Below are 18779 nucleotides of genomic sequence, written 5' to 3'. Positions count from 1 at the left end.
CTGTAAGGCATTTTGACACTTTGGCATCTTTGAAAGTTACGTGGTTTAACACAGAGCTGAATAAATTAGTTTTACAGGGACTGCTCAAACAAAGCAATTCATTGTAAACTGGCATTTATTTATGGAAAATGGAATGCTTCATTAACAAACATTTTAAATGGGATATGAACAACACTTTACAAAACAAATGAATTCACATTGGATTGAGTGACATAATATGGCAGCAGCTTAAAAAAAATTACAGTAGCCCATAAGTTACAATTAATGGTAACCCTGGGTAACAGATTTGTTTCACTTGCCACCTTGCATTAAAAGTTAAACACAATCAGTAGCGACGGTTGAAACGAGGGTCATTCGGTCTGTTTGCTCTCTCCTGGCCAGCAAATCCTTCTCCTTGCATTCCTCCTCCATGCATGATCTGACTTTGATTGCCACCTTGCATGAAACTGCCACGCCTAGAAAGCAATTCAGACATTTTAATGTTCTCTTGTGACTCTGGTGGTCAGGTTGCTAGTACAGGTGTTCTTCCACAGTTTTTTGTGTGATTTCTCACTCTTCCATTAGATGCACTACATGAAACCCATGGGAATATTTTATTATTCCTTGACATTTAAGTAACTAATTAAATAACCGATACTCCCATAAAATGTTTCCCTGGCCAGTTTCTATTTAGAAGAAATGTCCCTTAAAAGGAAAACAAACACTTCTCTCCTTTCAAAGTTCTTACCCTGACATGCCTCCACGATGCATCACATGGCCAGGTCTGCCTCTACCTCCACCTAAAAAAGTTCAAATGCTTCCTTTATATCTACAGTAATAGTTTTACTTCAGTGATAATGCCTGTAATTTTTCTTCTTTACATAGCACAACTAATGAATTGTTGTGCAAGAAGCATACCTTGCCATCTCTCATGATCCCGTCCTATCATTCCTCCATCCACGCTGCTCTGCCAGGAACGATCTTGATGTCCTTCAAACTTTCGACTGTGATCTCCCCAGTCACGTCCATCCCTGTGAAGGTATGAAATTCATATCTTCTCACATGAGCCAGAGCACACAAAATAGATTCGAGTACAGAAACTAAGTCACAAACTTACTCAAATACTTTACCAAGGTGCATGCAAATCTTATATTTATACTGGTATCTGTTAAGTCAAATCTCAGTAGAATCCTTCTGCTCAAACCAAATAAGATGACAGATATGAAAAAAAGATATCAGGGAAGAACCACTATCCTGAAAATAGCAAGCTTTGATAGGAATGTTAGTTAAAATTAATGGAAAGGATGAAGACTTTAAGATGTGTGGTTATTAAAAAAAAATTCATGCCAAAATGCATGTTTTGATGGACAAGGCAAGCTGAACGAGATACTCACTTGCAGTCCATCCAACACACTCGAGGTTAATGTTGGAAAGAAAGAACTGTACTTCCAAAAACTGCGTCCTACTTCCACATACGGAAATATTCCTTTGATGCACAAGAAAATGTATTTTTAGTTAAGTGTACTAACCGTGACTGTGGGGGTATCCCTCTACTTTCACTCATTCTTCTGTCAGATCCATAGCTACCCCAACTTTCTCGAGAGTCTCGTGAGTGACGGTCTGGTCCTCCGTGGCGCTCATCTGGGTAATGCTAAAAGGCAAAGAACACTTACAGGACTGCACAAAACAGACTTGTTAATTGCTTAAAGTTGCTCAGCTGTAATTACTCAATCACAGAGTCATTTAGGATGGAAGGGACGTCCTGAGATCATGTAGCCCAACCCTCCTGCTCAAGCAGGATCAGCCAGGGCAGGCTGCCTAGAAGATTCTCCCCCTAGGTTTTAAATTTCTTCACAGCTAGAGCCAAGTTCTCCATGCAAACTGTTCCAGCGTTTGACCATCTTCACAGTTAAAGGTGATTTGTATTAACTTTACATGGAATTTCACGTGTTTTAAGTTTGTGCTCATTGACTCGTCTCGTCGGTGGGCACCACTGAGCAGCACCTGGCTATATCCTCCCCATATCCTCTCTCCCATCAAGTATTAATGCCCGTTGATAAGACAAACCCTCAGCCTTCTCTTCTCCTTGCTGAACAGTCGTAGCTCTCTCAGCCTCTCCTCATACAGAAGATTCTCTAGGCCCTACTGCACTTACTCCAATAAGCTTCTTGTACTGAGGAGCCCAGCACTAGGCACAGAACATCAGACAGGTGCTGAGTAAAAAGGCCTTGACCTTCTAGGAATACTTTTACTAATGCTTCCCTGGATGCTACTGGCTTTCTTTGCCAGGAGGGTGCAATGCTGACTCATTATCAGCTTGCTGTCCATCACAGCGCCAAGGTCCTTCTCTGCAGAACTGTTTTTGGTCTGCTTGGTCCCAAGCATGTATCGCTGCACAGGGTTATTCCTCCCCAGGAGCAAGACTTAGCATTTCCTGTTGTTGAACCTAATGATATTCCCCTCTGCCCAACTCTCCAGAATATCCAGGTCCCTCCAAATCTCACAGCTTAACCATCAGTAAAGGGCACTTGAGCATTCCCTGACTCTTAATCTCTCACTGCTTGAATGTGCCCTGAAGGTCTTTCTTCCAGCCCTCAAAGAGTGCAAACATCTCTACTAATTTTGCTGTTATTTCCACGTAACCTCATAGAGGTATACTTTGTACCTCTGCCTCTTCTACGCCATCTTTTGTTGGAATACTCTATTTTGAAGCAATTCACTTGTTTTGATTTCTATCAGAATAACTATATATTTTATAATAAACAAGTCTTTGATTGAATTTCATCTTATTGAAGTAAATAAGCTAATTGATTATTGATACGTATTTTGGGAGATATCATATAATTCTCAACTACTGAAACTTAATCTGACACACACTACAAAAAACAGGTTATAAGATGTTAAGATGTTTCCATAGCTCTATAAAGCAACTCACTTGTCCATCCCGATCTCCCATAATTGTCCTTGATCCATCTCTCCTATAAGCAGACAATTAGAATCAGATTGTGGTAGTAAAACATACAGCAGTTTATAAAAATCCATCTATCTATAAACACAGATGAAAAATCTTGCTTTCTCATAGGGCCAACATCTACAAAACAGCTGGAATATATGAAAACAATGGCACATTTTGGATTCCTGGAAAACCAATTAGTCCTGAGGTATAAACCAGAATATTCTTGTTAAAATGCTAGGTGCCTTCAAATTATTTAGAAAGTTTTCAGAATCCTACAAGTATGTGAAACAGCACTGTAAAAAAAAACTCTGAACAAGCCTGCCAGAAGCTTCAACTCATTGCACAATACAGATCTCTTCATGGTTATAGACAAAAAGGTCCACAGCCACTAAACCACACTTGAAAAATAAAATGCAAACCAAGCACACAGTAAAGGCAGCAAAATGTGACATTAAATACAGTCTTTTGTCTTTCGATTTCAGGCAATACAGTGGAGGTAAGACACCAACCTGTCTATTGAATGCTCTTGGTAACGACCACGGTCTCTGTGATCAAAGTCATGGAAGCGATCCTGGCGACTGAAATCTGAGTGATACCTATCATTCATTGCCATTCGTTTTGCCTCTGGCCAGTACGGATCATCCCTCCTGAGAAAAGAACGTAGTCATTTTAGTCCAGATAATGACTTCTGATATTGTTCCCCCTTCCAAACTAAAGTGCAAACTAAAAGAAAGGTAATTAAGTTCAAAATGGAGTTGAAAAACCTTAGAGAGGATAGCTTGACTAGGGGTCTTAAACACGGTCAGCTCAATGCAGTCAACAACTGCTGACTGATGGAAGCTGAGAGCATATGTATGGCTTTTTATAGCCCAGGCTGATGAGACAGAACCTGACAGCAATGTCTCCCACTTGCATAATCTGTATTTGCTGGCTTTACCTGCCATCTATGTCATATGGTCTCCTCATTGCGGACCGACGTTCCTGTTCATAGCGCAGTTGCTCATGCTGGCGCCGCAGCTCTTCTCTTTCTCGCTGAATGCGGTCTTGTTCTCTTCTCCTTTCATGCTCTATGTGCATTCGTTCTCTTTCCAGTCTTTCCCTTTCCATTCGTTCTCGTTCAAGACGCTGCCTTTCAATTTCCAGTCTCTCACGAGCAATCTCAAGCCTCTCCCTTTCTTCTCGTTCACGGATAGTCTGTAGGTGCTGCTGTCTCTCCCGACGCTCACGTGTGCTATTTTAACAGAAACAAAAGGTTACAGATGTAATACTTCAACAAATAAAGGAAGTTAAAAAGAAAAACAAAAAGAAGAAAAAGAGAAAGAAGCGTTAAAAATTAATAGCACAGTGACTGTTCAGCTCCTTGAAATTATATCTGGGAAGGGTATGGGAGGGAGGGCATGGAGGGAAGACACTCAGTGTACACAGGAATTACTTGTATTAAGAGACCGATCGTATTACTCCCACAAAACCCACCTGTGGGGGCAAATAATTCCATATGGTCAGGGGAATTTGAATCCAAATGCCCATAGCTCATTTCTTATACTGAAATAAAGTATCTGTGAAGAATATTTTATTTCTGTCAAGACAGCCAGAATGGTATGCTGGATAATGACTTCACTCAAGCTCAGAAATCTAACTATGAGAGACAAACTTCTTCCTCTCCATTAAGAATGACAAAAGCATTTTTCTCCTGGTTAATTCAACTACATTTAGGTGAGGAATAAAAGTTTTGTAATGTGTGGAAAACATGGAATTCAAGTCACAGTTTTAGCAAGGAATTTGAAGGATGGCCATTATCACCTTTATCCTGTATTAAACATCATGAAAACAAAAATAAAACCCCACCCAAAATAAATAAATACCTGAATTAAGTTCAATAGATATGTGACCCAGAAACATTTAACAAGTTACAAGTGAAAAAACCCCCCTGAAATCCTCTTATCTCTTAGTCATTTTAATGAAAATGAAAATAAAATATGCATTATAGGGTAAAAAATGTCAAACAATTTCATAGTTGCTCTTACCGGCGCTGCTCTGCCTCCCTCATTTTTCGCTGTGCTTTAATTTTGTCAAATGGCACAATGCCTTGTCTCTCTCTGCTCTCTGATTTGCGATCCTGGCTCTTAATGCTCTGTATTTAATATTGAAGTAGAGAAACTTAATTTATTAAAGGACAACTATTACAAACGATACTCTAAGCTCTGTTTCCATTTGTACTATCATATCTGAAAGCTTGGTCCCTGCATTTTTAAAAAAAGCTGTTCTTTTTTTAACATTACAGACACGCCATGTATTAACACAGTAATACCTTCCCACATTTGTTTGGCAGGATTTGATTGCTGAATATAGTATCAGCTGAACAAAAAGTATTTTACTAATTAAGATGTAAATCCATGTTATAGAAACTCTAATTGGACAAACTGGCAAGACAAGTGTGGGTTACATGTAGCCTAGCAGGATTCAGTATTTGTTTCTAAGGAAAATATTTCCCACACAGAAACATTACTCACTCTGTCTTTTGATGTAGTTGATGTTTTCACACTAATAACAGGTTCTCCCTTGGATTTATCCATTACTACTGTTCTCTCTGTTCCTTTACTTCCTAAAAAAAATCAGAGGTGGAAAAAACAATCAGACTATACAACCTACACCAAACTCATTGCTCTGCTAGAAGTTACGTTCTCTAAAATGTGAAAATGGACATCTAACCCTCTCTTCAAAACCAATTATTTCACTACACCTACTCCAAGTGCTTCTTTCAAGGATGACAAAATGTCAAACATCTCCCCCCAAAACACCCTCCCCCTTATACATTCTGGATTTCCAACTAAGAATCAGAAACAATCCTAGAACACTGGCAGTTCTTTGGAAAGAACTACCTAAAATTAAGTATTCATACATCAACATATATTTTACTCTATGAAACAATAGCCAAATTACCTGACTTAATAGTTTTAGGTTGATCTGATGAACCAGACTTCTGTTCATCTTTATCTTTTTTTTCCTTTTCATCTTTGTCTTCTATCTTTTTAGGATCATCTTTCTGGTCAGATTTTTCATCCCTTTTACCACTGCCAGGTCTATAGATAAGATATTGATATAGGTTAGACTAATACAGACTAAGAGAAAAGGAAATTCAAGCAGAATGCTAGCGACACACTAAAAAGGTAGAATTCTGATGCGATAACAGTCATAATTAGATTTCCAAACGTTTCCTTCCACAACATCCTACACCAGAAAACAAGACATCCAGACCATCCAGTGCAGTTGTCAAAACATTTGATTCAGGCATCTCAACTGGAAGAATGAGGAAAAATTCACACTATGATGTGCTTAATACCCACAAAGTTTCTTAAACAATGTGACAATTAAGAAGTGCCAATGTGAACCATTTTTGTCAGGCAACTAGCTGAAATAAAAGCAAAAAGTTCTCAGCAAATAGCATTTAACACAAGTTATGCCTCAAGAAGACAACAGAAGCAAAGGTCTTAGTGTCTTATTCACTCTCCTAGTGTCTTATTCAGTGACTTTCAGTAATGCCAGAGAGAAAAAGCATAGTGCTGTAGAGGAACATGTTCTGGAAACAGGATTTTGGACAACTCTCTTTTAACTGTTTGTGACCACCATCACTGGAGGAGACCCTATTCCAATGAGAGACAAAAAGTAATGAAAAAACAGTGACATACAGATCAAAATCCTCAAACGGTCTTTCCTATAGATTTAAGACATGAAAGCACCACAATTGTTACTAAAACCTAAACACACCTAAATTAAAAGGGATGCTTGAAACCTTAAAGCACATAACAGAAACATGTTAAACTAGGCACCGAACATCAACAGAAGTTTATCTTGTAGAAAAAGTTAAAAAATTGCAGGAACTCCTCTTTTTGAATGTTTGCCACAGAAATGTTTTACTCTTACTGTAACTTTGTTTTCCCTGACATCAACATAGACCGAAGAACAGCAAAACACCTTTGGACAGAGAATTTTTAGAACAGTACCTCTCACTGACTGTTTCTCTCTTTGCTTCGTTCTCTTTTTTTTCACTTGTCTTCTTCCCAGCAGGTTCATTTTTTGCCTGAAATTTATTTTGCACATGATCAGCTGAGAATGTGGTCTCGATCATTGGTACAATCTGATGGGAACTTGGTATCTTTGAGGATAAGTACTCACTTTTTCTACAGAAATTATTTTCCCATGTAACTCTGTTTTGTGGAGATGGGTGATACATTTTGTTGCTTCCTCAGCAGTAGACATTGTAACAAAGCCATAGCAGCGAGCACCAGGACTTCGAGCATTGGTAACCACTTTTGCACCCACCACCTTTCCAAAATAAAGAGGTGTTACACTCACTGTAACAAGCAAGAACTGCAAGCTTTCTACCCTTTTTAATTCTTGCCCATTATCATTCAGGAAACTTCTGTTGTTAAGAGATTAACAAACACAAAGGAGTGTTGCAACGATGCTTCTGTTGTCAGTGAAACCCTACAAAAGCTGCATCAATAGATGACAGCCAAAGACTGAATTCTTTTCTGGAGAAAGACCACAAGGGGACAAAAAAAAGGCTCTAACTTTACATAAACAACACCACTTTGTTCAAATGTAAAAGAGTAAAAACCAACAAAATAGAAGTTTTTAAGCCAATTTCCACCTACATGCTAATGCTAGCTCAACTGCTAAGTCCCATCTTCCCTCAAAAAAATGCTTACATGTCAGTGGTGAGGCAGACCAACCATGTTATTTATCTTCTTTAAGAAACAGGAGGTTTCCTCAAAGAGTAGAGCTTGAAAAAGCCCACATAAATGGTGTTTACTTATGTTCATATATTCAATACAGCTCACTTTGCATTACAGAAATCAACCATATTTCACAGAAATGTCGTATTTTAAAGTACAGCTGGATGAAGAACCTACTTCCATGCATTTGATTTATTGTACGTGTACATTTACTTCTAGGGAGCTTTGCCTCTGCTAATACCCTAAAGAAAATAACTGTCATTTTATTTAAAGGACTAAATAGTACCATGGCATCTATCTAGAGGCAAACACTAGCTTTGCTGTCGCTTAGTTTTTAGTTACATTTAAAATTTTGTGGCACATCTCTATGATCAATGTTCTAGGTTACCAGATAGAATTCTAAGCAAATAAATGGAAGGAAAGCATTGCATTTTTATTGTTATGAGAAGCATTAAAAGGGTTTTACTAGTCTCATGACCTGAAGAAAAACTCAAAGCTTTGCTACACTTAATCTGTTTTTGTACCTATTTGTAAGGTCATATTTAAGTTCCAGAGTATTTTCACTGGTAAAATATTCAGTGGTAGATTGCTTGTACATACAGTTTTCTTTTACTACAATCTCCTGATAGTAATCTTTAAATAGGCTTCAAACGACTTACAAAAATCCTTGCTCTTTCCATTTTCCAACTGACAGGAAGATTTAACTTACCATTTTGTCTGTCATTAATAACAACAGCAGAACTTCCCCTGCCAACAAAACCAAACGACCCCTCCTGATATCCCAAGCTATCCAAACAAGTGCTTTCTAAAGCAACTGCCAACTCTACATAAAAATAAAACTTCAGATACCAGGGCAATTCTTTATTCCCCAATAACTGTGTTTCAACACTTCCTGCATATTTTCCCTAGTCCTAAGGCAGTTTTTTATAAACATTAAATTCACCACTGACCGTGAATTTTCAACGGGTAAAGACACTATACTACTGCACAGGAGACAAAAGTATGTGTAAACAGTTACTGACTTTCAAATAAAGGACTGCAAATGGAATTTTATGGTTTTTTTGGAAGAGAGCAACCGAATAAAAAACTCTCAGTCACTCAGTGCATACTTCCGCGATTTTTTCCTTGACATCCCACAATATTTTTGATAATTGGATTCCTTTCACTGGTACTTTCAGTCACAGGAGCTTAAGAAGTCTTATTAACAGTTTCAAGCAAAAAAACCCTCAACAACAAACCAAACGAAAATAATCTCTTACCTTTCCATACTTGCTAAACAGATTCTTCAAATCTGTAGCCCTGGTAGTGGAAGCCAGTCCACTCACCCAGAAGTTTCTACCAGAACTGCTAGCAGTGCGACCTAATTAGGAAAACAAAAACCAGAACATACCCAAAATTCTAATTAACAACTATCTGCTTCCATATGCCTTTTTATTTTTTGGTGATATATGGAATTTCACAGAATTGCTTTTATTGAGGGAAGATATTTTTTCCAGAACCTTTCCAGAATGCTATTTTATTTAGGTGTCTTTCCATCTTTTACTTCCTGATAACTTTTGTCATTGCCGCAAGTATGAGCTTAGTGCTGAGATCACAGTTGTTAGCATTTACACAAGTTTCCTAGGGAAGGATGCAATCATTTGTATCAAACTCTTAAAAAAAAACCCAAACAAAAAAGAGCTCTTCTGTATAAAAGAGAATAGATATACACCTGCCATCATCTATCTCAAGAAGTGCCTGGACTAAGGTATGTCATGCATGCAAACACATGGGAGATACATCGTCTTGGTGTTCTAAAGAGCTGAGCCTTAGGCTTTGATGCTTTTACTCCGCAACACTTCTATGATTTCAAAATGACTACCTGCAGTTACACTGGCACCAGAATCCTGGCTCAATAATTTTGCTCTGTATGTAGAGAATGCCACGTAATCAAGCAGCTAACTCTCACCACTGCTGTTCACTAAGTCAGAAAATGACTAAAACCAATGTTACAGAACACATCACATCCTTTGGAGAAAGGTATGCAGGAGCAAGGTGGTTATCAGACACCCAGGTTCGTGAAGGCTGTTTCAAATGCAAAGTTCAAGAAAAGTTTTCTCAGTCCACAAAAAAAATATACTCAAGTCCTCAGGTAAACAACAGCATGCACAAAATACTTCTTCAAATATTCTGAAATAAGAGAACACAAGACTACAGACTTTAGGGTGAGCAGACCCTAATGAAGCTCACAGTGAGGTCCAGTAGCTTGCACAAATAGGCATAACCCTGGATCCTGGAAAAAGCAGTGACACTGAGTTGAGTCTGTGTTGTAAAACCCAACTAAAACCAAACAAATTCTTCCTGTCCAGTCAGTAAAGAGACCTCATAATGAGTTTCTTGCTTATTATTAAAAGTGTTGAACTACCTGCTGCAGCGTGTAAAAATAATGTTACAGTCAGTTCTAAATTTTCTGCCCTGGTCAGGTAGAAGAGAACAGAAAGGTGGGGTGAGCTGCAAAGACTCAGTTGCCTGATGTATTAAAAGGAAGAAGCACAAGGAAAAGAAGAAGTGGGTACATGATTGCTGACCAAGAATTTTTTTCTTGCTTCTGATGCCCATTTGCATCACAAATAGGATTTGCACGGACAAAGATTTAATAAATCAATCAAATTTGTGGCAACATGAAGCTGTACGTTTTTCTGGCATTCTAATATTTGAATACTAGATCCCAAATTACTTCAGCAAAACAGAAGATGGTTTGAAGAATCACAAGTGCACAGTAAAGCAAAAACAATTGCAAAAGGTTCTTGACTCACTAACAGCTGGTAGTAAGCATCTTCACTGCCATAAAAGACATATTTGCCATCTCTTAATGTCTATCTTTAAAGATCAAGTTACAAGCAAAAGGGTGCAATGCAGACATTCTTAAAAAATGCATAAAAGGAAAATACTTATTCTTCTATGAATAAAGAAAATCCAGAAAGAGGTGAATTTATACTATTTAACAACTGCAGACCGATATGCTTCTCCTGCTGAAATACCCCATCCAATACACTTATCCAAGCAATCATTAAAGTTCTACTTTTGAAAACAAACATACCTTTCTCATCTTTTGAGGTTATCTTTGCATCTCTGTCCTCCTCAACAGGGCTAGAGACAAAACATCATATTATTCAAGTCAGAAATGAAAGTGATTAAATACAAATTATGAAAAAAGCTAAAATTAAATACCTACCAGAAAATACCTCGCAAATGAAAACACACCTCTGTATACTTGATTTAAGAAATCTGACAAGAAATAATGAAGTCAGATTCTTAAACAGACTTACATTAAGAAGATGATTACAAATAAGAGTAATTTGGGAAAACAACCTTTGAAGGTTGAGGAAGGAAAGAAATCAAACCCACTGTGTTTAAAAAAAAAATTAAAAATATCTGCACATGGAGAAATAAAACACACTCTTTAGGAATAGGCTACAATTTCATCAGTCTCGGTGGCCAATTGAAGGAAACAGCTTATTCGCATCACTTAACGACCAATGATAAAAGATAGCATCTGGTCTATAACGGAGAAAAAACAAACCTCTTTTTCTGATCACCGCCCTCACTGGCTGAGGACTCTTTAGTAGCAGGGGATTCCTCAGAATTAGCTTTGTCTTCTGTTCTCTTGGCATCTTCTTTGCTATCTTTGGCTTCAGGACCTGCGCCTTTTGCCGCTGTTTCCCCACTAGAGGCTTCCAGGCCTTGGGAGCGTTTGCTACTCTGATCGCTTAGGGTCTCTACTACTAAAGATTCAGAGTCCGGCTTCTCTTCCTCTAGTGTCTGTTCACATGTCTCCCCTTTTGCTACAACTAAACGCTTTGCTTCCTTCCTTGCCATAGCTTGTGCCGATTTGCTGTCCAAATCTAAAGCATCTTCCTCCAACTGAGCGGCAGCAAGAGCGTCCTCTTCCTCCGCCAGCCTCTTGCCTGGCACCGCGATACTTGCTTCCTGTGCATGTGGCCGCTCCACTTCGGAAGTTTCTTCGTTAAGTACTTCAGATTTACAAGTTTCCCCCAAAATGTCGAGTATTTTCTCATTTTCTACGGATTTAACAGGAATAGAATGGCACAAGATTTAATCACCAGGGAAATACAGCAATCACAAATGTGGAACTGGCATGGCTGCCACACTAACACCAAGAGAACTTCTAAGCTACACAGAGATTGGAAAACCCTAGTGTACACAGTGTTAAAAGTACTCTGCTAACTGCTTTCTGACAAACTACCAAATCAGCCCTAAAACGATAACAGGGAAGAAAAATGCCCCCACAGATTTAACAAAAAACTTCTGGCTCATCCTCCATATTCTTCATTAAATCCTTCAGCTCTGTTTCTTCTCTAGTTAGCTTCGAGTCCAAGATGCTTAACTGAACGTACCAAGGCACTGAGAGTTCAATTTTTAAATTTCTGTGAAATTCTTTTAGCAGACAGTCCAACATGAGAACTGGGCATCTTCTGATGGTGCATGAGTGTGTTTGCAGTCCAGAAAGTGAAAAGTATCTGTATGAAATTTCCATGAAGAAACTCTTCTTTCTTCTGTATCCAGTAACTAATCTTTACATTTTAGTGCCCTAGAATATCTTTTTAGTGCTTTCACTGTCCACTACTTAGTAATAGAGTTAAGGTGTGTGCAATATCACAAGATCTGTTTACAAGTAGAATATTTAGCTTTTTAAACTTCTCTAAATCCATTTATGTAGTTTAACAGGTTTTTAAACCATTTCATTTCACTGGAAATATTTCAAAGATGACAAGCATCACTTCACAGATCTGGGGATATGATTGGGTTTCCAATCTCTATGACCCTGCATGATCTGGATTGTCCATCATAAAAATAATGCAAATTATGGGGTTTTTGCTTGTTTTTTTTAATAGTTAATGGTTTAAAAAGTATTAGTTGAAAAGATAGGAATATGTTTTTCTTTAACAGTACCTGGCTCCAAGTGCAGCTTCTCAATTTTCTGTTTGGAGAAAAAAACCAACACAGAATGAGGATTTTATAGAACGCATTTTCTAACAAAGAATAATAGCAACTCCCTGCCCAATCTCAAGATTGAAAACTACACAAATTCACCTACTACATCTAGCTCTTTTTTTCACCATCCACTGGAACTGAGTATTTTATATAGGTAATTTTACTGGCACATGAAAACTGAATCAAAATATCAGCCACAACTGCATTGTCACCACTAACTTTGGATTTTAAAGAGACCAATAAAGTATCTTTATGTACTACCACACCAACTACAGAAAAAAACAATCCCAGCTGCTATTTTAAACAATCAGCGGGAGAAAGAAAAAAATCAACAGTACAAGATCTTTTTTTTTTTGTCATGAAAGTGAAGGAAGTCTTGAGAGCTGACTGGAAAGTAGGAAAAATCAATAGGGCATTCTCATTTCAGAGACTATATGCTGAGCAAGATTACGTATGTTTTGGATTCTATTACAATTTCATATTATGGTCACATTTTCTTTTTTTAGTGTGGGAACAGAGTGAATACTAATAATACAATATACTGATAATACAGCAATCTGAAACACATCTACATTTTCAATTTACCTTCATTTCAATTAAATCAGAAGAGGAGGCTTCTAAATTGTTTTCAATTTCATCATAATCTTCCTAAAAGAGTAAAAAAGGAATTATATAATTTCTTACCAATAGTAACTTACAGAGAATACACCTGTATTTAATTTTCCCTGTCAAGAAAACAAGAAATATTTTTAAGTATTTGACAGGTCTCAATTGCTACTTCAGATTGTGGCCAAGAATGAGCAGCAACATACAAATGTTCTTGATGATTAAATATCTTTCTCCTACTACCTTTCATTTTAATTTCAACATGACATTGTCTATCCCAAAGTTACTCTTATTTAGAGGAGAAATTTATTTCACGTTTCTGTGGTTACTGAATGTATTTCTCCATTTTCCCACTTATTAACTTTAGTTTCTAAATGAAAAAACAAGTTACAAGTAAGGCTGACTTAGGTTTCTACTTTTACAAAACCAAAACATATCCCCAAAATCTTCCTTCCTTCCTTAAGAGTTGATGGTAACACACAACCAAAGCTCATGGGTTACATAACTCACAACAACTTTAATTTACAGACCACCACAAAATTGCCTTTCAGGTTAACTGGATGCCATTGGAATGACTGTGTTCCAAGGTGTCACATTAAAGGAGAGATTTTCTCAAATCCTTTGTGTTTGATTAGTCTATCAATGCCCTGGGAAAGCCAAGGGCAAAGCCAGGGAAGACTCCACTGTAACAGTCGATGGGTAGAACCTGTCTTCTCCTCCATTGGGATGTCTATGGGTAAGACCCTTACTGTGCCACTGAATGATTAACTCAAGCCAGCTTTTGTTAGGAATTACAGCTTGTTGGTATGTTACTTTTTCTTTGCAGCCAGATACTACCACGAGCAATCCACAAACCTTAACCTGTCACAGTTTTCTATTATATTAATAGTGTTATTCCATAAACTGTTAAGTGTGAGTCCTTCAAGGGCACTAATAGTTGCTGGCAGCAAGCACCATACTTGACTGAAGAGACCTGGGAGGGGGTCTGTCTCACGCTGTTGGCATGTGACCTGGAACAGCTCGGTCGAACCACCCTCTGATCCAGACTGTCCAGTCAAGACTCCCCACAACAGGACACTGACAGACTGCTTGGGCGCAAGGTTCTCAGTTGTCCTGGGGCACTGACAGGCCAGTCAAATACAAAGGGTGTGAGAAAATCTCCCATTTCACGTGACAGAAGGTAAATGATAAAAAATTGAGACAGATATGCAGGTCTAAAATAATTAAGAAAAAGAACCCTAAGGAGGCTAGGAAGGATAGTATGTTCTGTGAGGGAACGGCCCAAAAGGAAAAAAAAACCCACAAGGATCCAAGAAGGATAATACGTGAGGACTGAACGTAACATACAGATTACCCTATTCGTTCAGTAGCAGGAGATTGTGCTATCTGTAAATGAGATTGCAAGTTGCCCTCAAAACCAAGTCAAAAGCCTCACAATGTCAGAACAGGGCAATATATGAAGTTCTGCTTCTTCTTTTATTAATCTCTATGAGAAAGCAGAACAACATAACTCCCTTAAACCTGAGCATTATTTCTGCAGAAAAGATTTTCAAATTACCTGTGAGTCGAAAATGTATTTCTCTCCCTCTCCATATATATAACTAACTAGATGACTAAACAGATAGAGATATATATATGTACACTTCAAGACAAATAACAGATAAATGGGAAGAGTGAACACGGAAACTAATACAGTATTTTCAGTTCCAGGCTCTTATCGTGTTAAGTAAAGATGATACTGTAAGGCAATGAAGGCAGTGACCCGTCTACATTTCAAGCCTCTATCAGTCCAAGAATATTTACCACTTAAAAGAGTATGACATAGGAGTTGTTAATGTGAAACAGAATTCAGACCCCATTCATGTCCTATATTCTACTAGACTGAAATAACTTGTTTGTGTGCCCATATACTTATTAAGTATCTTCTGAAAAATTACAAAGATCTCTACTCACCTCATTTTCTGTTAGCTGATCTGGAAGTTCTTTCATTTCTGCTTCAACGTTGTCTTTATTATCAGACAGAGAATCGAGAATATTATCAGGACTGTAATCTTCTCCGCAGTCCACAGCACTGCCGTTATCTATTTCAGCTTCATCTAATACACTAATATCCATCATGTCAATATCCTGCAAGGTATCCAGACTTGCTTCAATATCCTCCTACAGAAAGAAAAAGGTTAAATGTGTACTTATTGTGGGCTAAATGATGCATATTCTTAGTAACCGCAATCATGATTTCAACTTACCTGCCCATCTCTAGAGTTTTCTTCTAGGCCATTGTCTTCAATACCTTCGTCTTCCGGTTTTCTTCCTAAAAACAGTATCACCGCAGTGAGACGTAGCACTAAATTTTGTAATGTGTTTAATCTGTGATGAATTATCTAACACTGAGCTTGTTTCAACAAGAAATCATTAAGACACTGATTCAGAAGTCTGGGTCTGTCTGGATATAACCGAGGTCAACCTGCCACTCAATAGAAGCTAACAGCACGAGCATGAACTGTAAGTAGCATGGCTACATTTTTCTACAGCTACAGTCTCATTCCACTACACTTCAGTACCTACAAAGACAACACTGTCTAAGAAGGTGTTGCATGTAAAAATAACACTCGAAGGTTGTTAGGAAAAAACCCTCTCTTAATTAAACTGATTTAGAATTAGCGTTCACTTAGAGATTCTGGACGCACACATGACTTTCACCAGCAAACTCACATTGCTACTCAGACAACTGCTCTTTCTCTATTTTTAGTCCCTTTATCTTGAAAGTAGCAGCTTCAACAGCCCCTTTCTCTCCAGAATGTATTTTTAAAGAACGGGCTATGAGCAATTACAATAAGCCACGTTTAACATGGCACACACAATATTTAATGTTTGGAACCAAAATGTTCTGAAATCACTAATGAGCTTTCCACAGGAGTTTATGCTGCAGCTGCTTGCTCTGTACCTGAGCCAATTCTACACTCATGGTCACAAGTACAGAAACACCTGCAATTTACAGTCTCATCTACAGGTTTCAAGGCTTGCTAACAAAGTACAGTTAGGTGTCATATTATCACTTAAACTTGTTATTGCTCATTAATGCAACAGAGTTTTACCGTTTTCCATAAGGTAAAAAGTACTTTTTTTTAAAATTAATGAAACAGAAGACATCAATTTTGTATGCTAGGTTCTAGCTACAAGCAAACAAGGGAACTGTAAGTGTTCAGACACCATACCTTTGCTAGTTCTTTTCGGCATTCTCTTGTTGGTCAGTTCTGAGGCCACAGGAATTTCATCAGGATCTCCTCCTTCATCTTCAATGGCCTATTGGAGACAGCAGTATGACATCTACTGTATTCTTCGCTGGTGTGCATTTGTACTGGCTTTGGATGGGATAGTTAATTCTCTTCACAGTAGCTGGTATGGGGCTACGTTTTGAATTTGTGCTGAGAATAGTGCTGATAACACAGGGATGGATGTTTTAGTTATTACTGAGCAATGCTTACCCAGTGTCAAGACCTTCTCTGCTTCTCCCACTGCCCCATCAGCAAAGGGCTGGGAGTGCACAAGGAACTGGGAAGGGACACAGCTAGACAGCTGACTCCAACTGCCCAAAGGGATATTCCAGACCATACGATAATTCCACCAATTATTACCAGTAATAAAATTGGTGTGGGTGAAAGATGGTGGGGCTGCCATTACTTGGGGACAGGCTCAGCAAGCAATTATTTTCTTTTACATGACCTGTTTTTTTTTTTTATTCATTTTCTTCATCTATGTTGCTCTTTTTTTACCCTTGGATTTTTTAAAATTATTAAACTGTCTTTATCACAATTCGCAAGTTTACTCTCATTTTTACCCTTCCGCTTCCAGTCGCCATCCTGTAAGAAGTGAGGGATGAATGACTGGCCATGCGGTGTTTTGCTGCCTACTGAGGTTAAACTACAACTGCATTTTTAAGGATTTGTCATTAGTGTCTCTCTAGTTCAGGTCATACAGCCGGGCAGCCATATCACCTGACAGAAGCACTAAATAGGAAGGTCTAACACAACCCCACAGCCAAATCAAGCTATGACTGAGGAGCAAAGCTCCTTATTCAGCAAATAACTACTTTAACTCTATAAAACTGAGAGTGACTACTACAGGAACTCAGGCATATCTGACAGCAACCTTTTCTCAATGTGCAGGCCTGTTAGAACCCATAAAAGGGCCAGGACCGACTATACTGTTCTGGCCTCGTGAAAGTCTGTAAAAATACATTCCAGACAGGTAGGAGATATGGAGTCAGGTGCAGTATGGTGGTGCCAAGCAACAGGACAAGAAACAACGGGTAGAAACTGATGCATAGAAAGTTCCACCTGAGTTTGAGGAAAAAAATCTTTCCTGTACAGTGACTGAACACCAGAACATTGCCCAGAGAGGGTGTGGAGTCTCCCTCACTGGAGATATGCAAGAACCGTCAGGACACAATCGTGTGCCATGTGCTCTGGGATGGCCCTGCTGGAGCACGGAGGATGGACCAGATGACCCACTGTGATCCCTTCCAACTTGACCCATTCTATGAAGCGCGCAGAGAAGCACGAGGAAAGATATGGGAAAGAATCGCGTGTGCGTGTGACCGCGTGAATGAGAGAGAAAACTGGAGAAGGACGCGCAACCTCAGGGTCAGGGAACGACGGGAAGGCCGGGTCCATCTCGGATTCCGCCGAGTGGAATGTGAGCAGCGCTCCAACGGAGCGGCTGGGGGGCGGGCGGGTGTCACAAAGCAAAGCAGCGGTGGGGCTGCTGCCCGTCCCCGCAAGGGCTCCGTAGCAGTGCGAAGAAGAGGACGCGCTGGTGCCAAACAACCCCTCCGCGGCTTCCCGGGGTGGCTCTGGGGCGCAGCGCAGGGAGCGGCTGCAGCCCCGCTCTCCTCAGGGCCGCCGGCGGTCCCTGGTTCGGCCCCGAGCGCGCACGCGCCAAGCGCGCCGAAGACAAAGGACCCGGATGGCACCGCCCGCCCCCCCCCCCCCCCCCCGCCCCCCTCCGCCGGGGCTCGCCTCACCTTCCTCAGCCGCTCCATGAGGACGCTCTTGTTGCCGCCGCTGTCCAGGTTACGGCGCTTGAGCTCGGCCCGCAGGTCGATGACTCGCAGCTCGCTCAGCCGCCGCGTTTCGGGTTCCGAACCGAAAGCCGCGGCCCCGCCAAGGGATGTGAAATCCCCCAGTCCGGCCGCTGATTGACTCTCCGCCATCAAGGCCCCTTCGATGTTTTGCCTCGAGTCCGAGCGCGCGGGAGAACACAACCCAGCCCCGCGACAAACCTTGCGATCACAGCACAAAATGGTGGGAGCGAGACGCGCCGAGGGGAGGGGGCACAAAGCGCGCAGTGCGCAGGCGGGGGGAGGAGGGAGGGGGCGGGGCCTGGAGGGAGAAGTGAGTGAAGGCTCCCGCGCAGGCGCAAGATAGCGTCGCCCGCGTCAAGGACGGCTCGCGAGCTCTCGCGCACGCGCCCAGGGGGCCGGGGCGGGCTGGCCGCGCGTTCCCGCG

The 18779-nt window shown here is 40.0% G+C and overlaps 1 protein-coding gene across 2 annotated transcripts; it reads right to left on the bottom strand.

Moving 5' to 3' along the window:
* Positions 1–7: 7 nt before the first annotated feature.
* Positions 8–18587, bottom strand: LOC116799013 (scaffold attachment factor B1-like). Of its 2 annotated transcripts, none has more exons than XM_032711765.1 (21): positions 18296–18587; positions 16488–16575; positions 15519–15583; positions 15226–15432; positions 13252–13314; positions 12625–12652; positions 11234–11732; positions 10751–10800; positions 8931–9031; positions 7109–7258; positions 6937–7013; positions 5876–6015; positions 5446–5537; positions 4960–5066; positions 3873–4166; positions 3445–3582; positions 2915–2957; positions 1509–1630; positions 898–1010; positions 728–779; positions 8–455 (listed from the first exon to the last, which is right to left on the bottom strand). In XM_032711765.1, exons 1-21 carry the CDS (start codon positions 18482–18484, stop codon positions 326–328), a joined length of 2748 nt encoding a protein of 915 aa, XP_032567656.1. In that variant the 5' UTR covers positions 18485–18587; the 3' UTR covers positions 8–325. The 2 variants fall into 2 exon arrangements, with proteins under 2 accessions (XP_032567656.1, XP_032567657.1); XM_032711766.1 differs by lacking the exon at positions 18296–18587 and adding an exon at positions 17910–17971 and having other exon boundaries at positions 100–455.
* Between the last annotated feature and the right edge of the window lie 192 nt (positions 18588–18779).

This window comes from Chiroxiphia lanceolata, chromosome 27 (genome assembly GCF_009829145.1).
Source record: "Chiroxiphia lanceolata isolate bChiLan1 chromosome 27, bChiLan1.pri, whole genome shotgun sequence".
Lineage (NCBI taxonomy): Eukaryota > Metazoa > Chordata > Aves > Passeriformes > Pipridae > Chiroxiphia > Chiroxiphia lanceolata.
Note: the sequence above shows the minus strand (reverse complement) of the source record. Positions and strands in the feature narration are given on the sequence as shown.

Excerpts from the sequence above, each read along its gene's own strand:
- LOC116799013 (XM_032711765.1), bottom strand. The coding sequence starts at position 18,484 with ATGGCGGAGAGTCAATCAGCGGCCGGACTGGGGGATTTCACATCCCTT. Across the intron at positions 2,958-3,444 it reads CAAGAGCATTCAATAGACAG|GAGAGATGGATCAAGGACAA; the intron begins GTTGGTGTCTTA and ends GTCTGCTTATAG. Across the intron at positions 456-727 it reads CATCGTGGAGGCATGTCAGG|GCGTGGCAGTTTCATGCAAG; the intron begins GTAAGAACTTTG and ends ATTGCTTTCTAG.